General features: G+C 40.3%; 1 protein-coding gene and 1 long non-coding RNA gene across 2 annotated transcripts in view; one reads left to right on the plus strand and one right to left on the minus strand.

Annotated features, from left to right (window-relative positions):
- ATP12A (ATPase H+/K+ transporting non-gastric alpha2 subunit) overlaps nt 1-3,464 on the minus strand; it is a 36,211-nt gene extending 32,747 nt beyond the window's left edge. Inside the window, exons 1-2 of the mRNA XM_026678585.2 lie at nt 3,173-3,464; nt 217-357 (exon numbers count right to left, since the gene is read on the minus strand). Of these exons, the coding sequence (XP_026534370.1) occupies nt 217-357; nt 3,173-3,181 (150 nt within the window). The 5' untranslated portion in view covers nt 3,182-3,464. The remainder of the gene's footprint in view (nt 1-216; nt 358-3,172) is intronic.
- LOC148130056 (uncharacterized) lies at nt 353-8,649 on the plus strand. Its single transcript, XR_015750372.1, has 4 exons — nt 353-2,350; nt 3,209-3,395; nt 6,444-6,568; nt 8,373-8,649. It is a non-coding gene; the product is annotated as an uncharacterized LOC148130056 (long non-coding RNA).
- Nucleotides 8,650-9,190: the final 541 nt, after the last annotated feature.

Raw genomic sequence — 9,190 nt, forward strand, 5'->3', positions numbered from 1 at the left:
GTAAAGGCAAAAAACTATTTGTTGTCATAGAGATGAGTCATTTGAGAAGCAAATTACTTCCTGTTCCAAGACTGAAACTTTTGTATTAATAATCGTCTTCCTTTAAAAAAAAAAAAATCAGGAAAACAAGAGATCTTATATCTGATCTTTCTACTTAGCCATGAATTGCAACCATGAATTAACAAGAATGTATACTGATATCTGTGAGTCACTTACCAAATCCAGCTCTTTCTTAAGCTCTTCAGTCTTGTCTTTCTTCTTATTGCCTTTCAAATCGTTTCCCTTTTCATCTTCCTTGTATCCATCATCCACATCCTTGGTCCCACTTATCTCTATTGAATAGATATCTGGATTTTTCTAAAATGTAATTTAGCAAGAAAGTTAGGTTGACTTATTTTGGGGGAGTCAGCAGTTTATTTTCAAGGGTCCATGATTAAAAGGACTCCATTTTGCAAGCCAACCCCAAAAACTTCCCTTCTGCCTTTACTAGCTCATTTTCTCCTCACTACTTGGAGAACTGTGCGGGAGTCTACAACCCCCTTTTGTAACAATCCTGCAAAACTTTATCTGGAAACGTGTTCTGAGTTAGCTGTTATTAGAATGGAGATCGTCCCTTCCTTTGACTCTTGAGGTACAACAATCACATCAGTGTGGCCACCGTAAGCCGAAAACAATACAACGGTGGATTGCTGAGCTATCTGCTTTACATTTCTTTGCAAACCGAATCAGATCAGGTGAAAACCCAGACAGGGAAGCAAAGTGGATAAAATAAATAAACCTCTACGAACTCAATGAATCGTTTATATTTTATGGGTAGACTGTGTGGGATGGAGTTCACCCTTTTTATATACATAACTTCCCAGATCGTAATTGATCTATAAAATTGTAATCCACTCTGTTAAACCACCAGCAAGTGGCTGACCCCATTCCTTTCCAGATTCTTTGAGACTTAGATTATTGCACTGCTAGGCATGGTCATATTTGGTAGTAGAGGATCATATTACCAACTGCATTTCTGGTTGCCATAGCAATTAATTATGGGATGCAGTTAAAAATCCTTTAAAAAAAACCTTTTGTTTTCATTGTTCAAACAGTCATTCATATCGTTTATTTTTCTTTTGTCTAAGATTGATGGGTCGTTTAATTATTTTTCTTCCTGTGGTTTTCTTTCTTTCTTTTTTAATAACCCTCACATACCTTTTTTTCCCCTCAAATTGGTATTACCAGGAATCCCATAATTTAGCTTAAATATTCATAAGTTTAATTACTGTTTGAGGATTTTTTTACAAAAAAGGAAAATATTTTCAATTACGGGCATTCATTTCTCCTCCATATCATCTCAAAACCCCGTCTTTTCCTCTATGGGATTTGCAAAGCACTGCTCCACAATACTGGACTCAGTTTCACCCTTTGCTCAAAACTTAGCAAAAAAAAAAAAAAAAAAGAGCAACAAAGACGATACTGGGACCAGAGCATGAGTATCAAACTCACAATGTCATGTTGCCATCACGTGACATATCGTGATGTTTTCCCCCTTCATGGAGCTGGGTGGGTGTGGCCTGTGCAGGGACACCCCTGAGGATACACTGTACGATGAACAATTAAGGGACCTAAGTATGTCATTCTAGACTAATAGAAAAGGACTCAGAGTGACGTGATAGCTATCTTCTACCACTTGAAAGGTTGCCACGAAGAAGAGGGAGTCGACTATTCTCCAAAACACCTAAGGTTACAACAAGTAATGGATGGAAACTTATCAAGGAGAGAACTGACCTAGAACTAAGGAGGAATTTCCTGACAATTAGAACAATTAATCAGTGGAACAACTTGACTCCAGAAGTTGTAAATGCTCCAACACTGGAGGTTTTTAAGAAGAGTTTGGACAGCCATTTGTCTGAAATGGTATAGGGTCTCCTGCTTGAGCAGAGGGTTAGACTAGAAGACCTCCAAGGTCCCATCCAATCTTTTTTGTCTTGGACAGGACCAGATTTTTCTTATGCTGCCTTAACACTTAAGAGTTACAGTTATAGAAACCTAGAGGTATAAAGCTGGAAGAGACCACAATGATTATCTAATGCGAACATCTGCAATTAATTAACCCATCATTAGAGATGACTAAACATCCTTCCTCTCCCTAAAATTTTCCAGAGATACACAACTATCACCAAGAGATTGCCCCACTTCTATGCATATCTCACCACCAGGAAGCCTAAAAATATGCATTGCAGCAACAGATCAGCAACTCCGTTGAGTATTATGACACAGTGAACAGCATCTATGAATTCCTGGGAATCAATCAATGATCTCAGCTATCTGGACTCCTAGAACACGACATAGCCTTCATTTTTAGGTACTAGAGTGCTTCTTTCTGTTTCAGCAATCTCAGGGTCATCCTTCTGAGAGGGGCTGAGTTTGCCAAGTGGATTTTTAAAAACCTTTGAAATGAGTCATTGATCATGATCCCTTCGGAGCGGATACTTTCCAAGTGAGTGAATTCAAAGAAAGGACCATCACTCAGAAGAAGTTTCTGTTTCACAATCTGATTGCTCCAGCCAAAGGGCTGAGTTGCAGACAGTGAGAAGGATTAGACAGCCATTTGTCAGAAATGATGCAGGCAGGGTCTCCTATTTGGGCATAGGGGTTAGACTAGAAGACCTTCAAGGTCCCTTCCTCTTCTGTTATATTTGTTCAGTTATCATTTACATGAGTTTTTGGAGAACTACTGTCATTTAATCTACATGATCCTGAGTGATAGATGAGAGACAGAGAGACTACTCTCTATCCACCTAATGCTCAGATTTAAAATTCTGCATCAAAGTCAGTTTTATAGTCTCTCTCCTCTCCTCCTCCCTCTCTCCCTCCCTCTATCTCTCTCTCCCTCTCTCCCCCGCCCCCTTCCTTTCCCTCCCTCCCTCTATCTCTCTTTCCCTCCTTCCCTCCCCCCTCTCTCTCCCCCTCCTTCCCTCTCTCTTTTTCTCTCCCTCCCTCCCTCCCCCCTCTCTCTTTCAAAAATGTCTTCAGGTTGCCCAAAAACCAAGCTCCTTAATCCAAAACTTTCTTGGTAATATTTTGCTGCACACTGCAAAAAAAAAAACCAAAACTCATACATCTTCAAACCTAAGAGAAGCCAACGGCGGATTCTTCTTCCTTCCCAAATTCCCACTTTACTCACCTTCCCCATTTTGTGACTTCCTCTTCCTTGGACCAGGGAAGGCAATGGGAGGACAATGGATTTCTGGAAGGCAGCTCAAATCAATGGATTGGTGGACCACCAAGACTTGGCTCAAAAGTACCAGAGAAGGTGGCAATCAGCTAGAACCCAGAAGTTGGAACGGAAGAGTGCTGGAAAGGAAGAGCTCTCAAGGCTTTGTAACCTCCCTAGCAGGTGATCCAAGGTGAGCTGGAGTCCTCTTCAAATTTAGGCATCCTTTGGTTGAGACAGGTTCACCTTCCTGTGGGAAGCATCTGTTGCTTGTTGGCCTTTTTATGAAGGTAGCCTAAGCCACACCTCCTTGTCTTCTCCTTGTCATTCCAGGCTTCACTCAACAGTAGGTGGAAGCATACCACAATAATAGGTAAAGTCCCAGGTCAAAGATGCTAATTATAACTTTGCAAACTTTGTTCCCTTCTCTGGGATCCATAAAAGCATTGAGCCATTCGTTTCCTTCACCTTTTCTTCCTGGGTCTCGGAATGAAAAGAATGAAAACAAAAGAGATTCATTTTAAGATCTTGAGTTTTCTTTTCTGATCAGGAAGAAGGACAAAAGAAAGGGAAATATTTACCTGGTGCCACTCCAGAAAGGGTTTTATCTATACAGGTAGCCCTCAACGTACAACTGAGGTCTCTGTTGCTCAGCGAGACAGTGGTTAAATGAGTTTTGGCTCATTTTATGACCTTTTTTGCCACTGTTTTAAAGTGGATTCATGCAGTAACCTGGTTGTTAAGTGAATCTGGATCTCCCTCCATCGACTTTGCTTGTCAGAAGGTTGCAAAAAGGTATGGCATGATTCCAAGACATTGCAACTGTCATAAGTAAGTCCTTCACTTATGACCACTTAGCAATTATGTTGCGAAGTGAGACAACCATGATAGCAACTTAACAACTGCAGTGATTCACTTAACAACAGGGACAAGAAAGGTTGTAAAATGAGGCAAAACTCATTTAATAAATCTCTCACTTTCACTGGTCATTAGATTGAGTTCAGGCCGGAAATGTTTCTTCGAGGAATGATCAAAGATCGAATCCCAAAAGAAGTAAAATATCTACTGCTACGTATCACAACAGCCACCAGAATAGCTTTTGCACAAGTATGGAAAACTCCCAATATTCCTAATGAAGAGCTAATATTACAAAAAAAATAATGGAAAGTGCTGAAATGAATATGTTAATGTTGAAACTGAAAGAAAGAGAAGACCTTGAATACTTTTTAATTTGGAATAAATGGTATGATTGGGTAGCAAACAGAAACAAGAAATAAGACAAGAAATCTAACTGTAAGAAGCCTTAAGAAAGTAAAATGTAAATTTGTAAAATATACAAGAATGTAAGAATAATAATGATAGAAAAAAGTCATTAATTAATATTAGATAAATGGAAATACAATGTGCTAAGATATATAAGATAAAACCATGTATAGATGTCAAAAAAATGCGGTTGAAAACATGATGTTTTATGTTGTAATAATGGAAAATTAATAAAAAATATTTTAAAAAACAAAAACAAATCTCTCACTTAGCAACATAAATGTTGGGCTCAGTTGTAGTCATAAGTGAAGGACTTACTTGTACTTATGACCACTGCAGCATCATGGAGTCACGCAAGAGTCCCCTCTTGCGACCATCTGTCCAGCAAAGTCAATGGGGAAAACCTAATTCACTTAACAACCATGGTACTAATTTAGGAACTGCAATGATTCACTTAACGAATGCAGAAAGGAAAGTCGTAAAACAGGGCAAAACTCACTTAACAAACTTGTCACTTAGCACCATAAATGTTCCATTGTGGTCGTAATTCAAGGACTACTTCTATTTATTATTCCAAGCCAATTCTGGAGGTTCCTATCAGGATTTCAAGAAAAGTACTTGTTTAAAAAGTCTGAACCGACACAGCTGCTTAAGCAAAAGAAAGAAATTAGCTAAATTGCGATCAATGTCTTGTTTGAACTGAAGCAATCAGCTTGGGAGAAGAATCCAGCTCTTTTTCACTGGGTTTCTGCAACTGTTTTGATTGCACAACAGTGCAAAATTATATATATATATATATATATATTTTCCTTTAGGCTTTCTTGTATTAAAATATGCGGAATGGTTCTTGAAAAGCTTGTGCAGATTATATCTCTGTATCTGGGATCATTTACCTTGCAATGTTTTGTATGTGTGTGTATGTTTCTTTCGGTCTTAGTTTGCATTCTTTTCATTTGTTTTGTCTTTAGAGTTTTGTATATTATTTTTATGATTTCTTCCTTTTCTTTTCTTTTTAATACTCTGTTAACAAAAGCAAAGTGTAACTTTTAAAAAAAGTGGTGCAAATTTTGATATTGGAATAGAGGGTGGCCTAGGGAAATGGGATTTTGACTCATTTTTCCCCTCTGTCTAACACAAGGGGTTGTTTTAAGAATCATTTGGCATCTTGAATTTGTTTAATTAGTAGTTTTGCTCATTTGCATTGTGTAAAACTTCTGATTTAAATATACATATAGTCACACTTCCTGGAACAGACTTTGGATTAGAAGAAAGCCGAAGTTTTATATCAGAAGGTATTGTCTCAAAAGGAAATGTACATTTAAAAAGTTGCTATCATTTGCCATTCTTTAAAGCTTCAATGGCTACTTTTGCAGTATTATTTTTGAAAGTGGTTTTAGCATTGTCTTTTTGTATTCTTATCTTTTCCTTCCTTCCTTCCTTCCTTCCTTCCTTCCTTTCTTTCTTTCTTTCTTCTTTTCCTTCCTTCCTTCCTTCCTTCCTTCCTTCCTTTCTTTCTTTCTTTCTTTCTTTCTTCTTTTCCTTCCTTCCTTCCTTCCTTCCTTCCTGGCAAGATTTTCGGAAAGATCTTTCCATTGTCTCCTTCTTAAGGCTGCAAGAAAGGGACTGTCCCAAGGTCACCCAGCTATGTTTGTGTCTAAGGCAGGACTAGAACTCATACTCTCCCCAGTTCTAATCTAATACCTTGACCACTGCAGTACATCAAACTGGCTCTTTTTTTGTCTTTAATTGTCATACTAATATGAAATGATAAAAGGCGACACTATCTAACTATAGAAAGAGGAAAATGTGTTTTAAAAGAACGTTAAGGAAAGAGCACTAATGCTAAAAACATGCCCCCTTCCCTTTAAAACACAACAACAATTAACCCAAGGCCTTGCCAATTCAAATTTGGAATAAAGGAGAAGGAACCAAGTCCTGGATGAAATAAAATCAACCACACTTATTCATTCAATTGCAGGAATGAACAGTGAGGCTAAAGCTTAACTATTGGAGATCTGTCACGTGAAGATTAACGTCATTGAAGAAAACTCTGGAAAAAAATTAAAGAGAATTAAAAAAGCAATGGAGACCAAAGATATGATGGTAAGCAGAGGTGGTATTCAGCAGGTTCTGACCGAACCGGTAGCGGAAATTTTGAGTAGTTCAGAGAACCGGAAATTCCCATCTCTGACTGGCCCCGCCAACCCCATCTATTCTCCACCTCCCATCGAGTCCCAGATGATCGGCTGGGTCTCCTTTGGTTGCCCTGCACAGGAGAAGGGATCTGGAAAGCAGGTTAGTGGGGTGGGGAGGGAATGGGGATTTTGCAGAATATACTTTGTTAAGTATGGAGAATAAGGGAGACCAGACATCTGACCAGTGACTTCAACTCTTTAATAAAGTGATAGACATAACAGAGCATGCTATGGGCAGCAGTAACCCTTTTATAGGGTTAGCTGCTGCCTTATTAACCAATGAAAATGTGCAACAGGTTCCAACTACTGACCAATAAGGACAGTCCCAAAAGTGGCCAATCAGGGACTGGTTCTGGCCCAATCCCAAGTTGTTGTATAGGACCAATCAAGTGTGCAGGTTTTCAACCCCTAATTTGCATTTAGGTTATTCACTTTTATTGATTCACAACATACTTCCCCTGCCATGCCCACCAAGCCACGCCCACCAAGCCACACCACACCCACCAAGTCATGCCCACAGAACCGGTAGTAAAAAAAAAAAGTGAATTCCACCACTGATGACCAATCAGGACCTTAGAAGTCAAAGATGTAGTTATGGACAAGCAATCCTTGAGGCAAAAGTGTTGTCCTTTAGGTTACGAAGTGTTGAAAGCACTTGTACAACCAAATGAACATTACCATCAATGTAGTGCTATCCAGTAAGAAAGATTTTTCGGAGCGTAAGTAGGTGTGCATATGATACCAACAGAACGGTTTTGAAACCCTGAATCTAGACTTCAAGAGACTGAAGGAAGTCCTTTCAGCTGTTCATGCGTTATCGTCACTGTCTCAAGACTTGTTACTTGTGCACGTAGCATTCTCAACACGCGCAGGTTTATTCCAAATGCACTGTCTAAAACCGTGATGGCAAACTTATGGCATGCATCCCACAGGTGGCACGCAGAGCCATTTGTGCCGGCACGTGAGCTATTGCGCATGTGCATGCCTCACAGCTGAGTTTCGGCCAGTTTGAGGCCTTTTTGGCCTCCCAAAGGCTTGAGGAAGGCTTCTGCAGCGAAGCTTTGCAGGTCGAAATTAGCCCTGTTTCGTCACTTCCGGTATTTTTGGAAAAACAGGAAGTGACGAAACAGGACTAGTTTTTGGCCTGCAAAGCTTCCAGAAGCCTTCCTCAAGCCTTTGGGAGGCCGAAAATCAGCTGTGAGGCCGAGGTGCAGTGCAGGTAAGGGGGCAGCAGTGGGTAGGTGGGTAGATTGTACGCGCATGCGTAGGGTGTGGGGGGTACGCATTGCCTTCTGGGTGAGAGTGTGCAAGTGCGTGCACAATTTTTGGCACAGGAGCCCAAAAAGGTTAGCCACTACTGGTCTAAAACAACATCACGAGGGAAAGAACATACCTTAGACTCCATTCTCCTATGGAAGTCTCAATTGATATGAATAGGACGAAAGCGGATTAAATTAGTTAATTAATCAGTGGAACAACTGGCCTCCAGAAGTTGTATATGCTCCAACATTGGATATTTTTAAGAAGAGATTGGAAAAATATTTGTCTGAAATGGTAGAGGGGTTTCCTGCTTGAGCAGGGGGTTGGACTAGAAGACCTCCAAGGTTCCTTCAAACTCTGTTATTCTATAATTCTAGTTCAAACCTGATTAAATGTGGATGCTGGTGAATGGGTAATAACGTAAGAATGAATTGCTTTCTTACTTCTTACAGCTTGACTCACACTTACAGTTTCCTTGATGCACCAGTAGAGAGATGGATAAAGTTGAGCTTCAGTTCTTTTGTGAGGGCATTGTTTTTTTTGAAGCACCCACTTTTGAATGTCCACTTCCCTGCCAGATGTTCTACAAGGCAAAACAACTCAGCTCCAAAATTTTAATCAGGGCATTTCTTGATGAATGTATTTTATTTTTTCTTTATGTACACTGAGAGCTTATGCACCAAGACAAATTCCTTGTGCGTCCAATCACATTCGGCCAATAAATAATTTTATTCCCAAATAAAATTATCTGAAGATAAGAAGATTATTTGCCTACATTGAGAAAAAAAAGATATCTAGGTCAACATCTTGTGGCTTCCTGGAACATTGCATTTAATCCCTTATTCTAGGAGATTCGGAAATCTATTGCCAGATTTCCGTTCTCCCATCCTACCTAACGCAATGTTCTACTCCAGTGGTCACCAACCAGTGGGCCGGGAACCACTGGTGGTCCACGAGAAAATTTTGGTGGTCCGCAGAGAAATGTAACCTCCAAAGCACACACACACCCCAATGCAATTAATCCAGGCTGCGTGGGAACACAAAGTTGCGCCACCCACATGGCCCACATGGCCCGCGGGAACACAAGGCTGGCGTCATTTGCATTGCGAACAACACGAGGTAGTGAGGGGAGGGGGGAAAGGGGGGAGGGGTGAAAAGGTGGAGGGGGAAAATTGCCCCACTCGCCCCACGCACCTGGCCTGGCCACCGGGCTGCTTCTTTCCGCTTCTTTCTTCTTCTGCTTTTGGCTGCACGCAAGGAAAGCAGCAAA

This window comes from Notechis scutatus, chromosome 7 (assembly GCF_049901735.1).
Source record: "Notechis scutatus isolate UNSWTSFEM ecotype Mainland chromosome 7, rNotScu1.2, whole genome shotgun sequence".
Lineage (NCBI taxonomy): Eukaryota > Metazoa > Chordata > Lepidosauria > Squamata > Elapidae > Notechis > Notechis scutatus.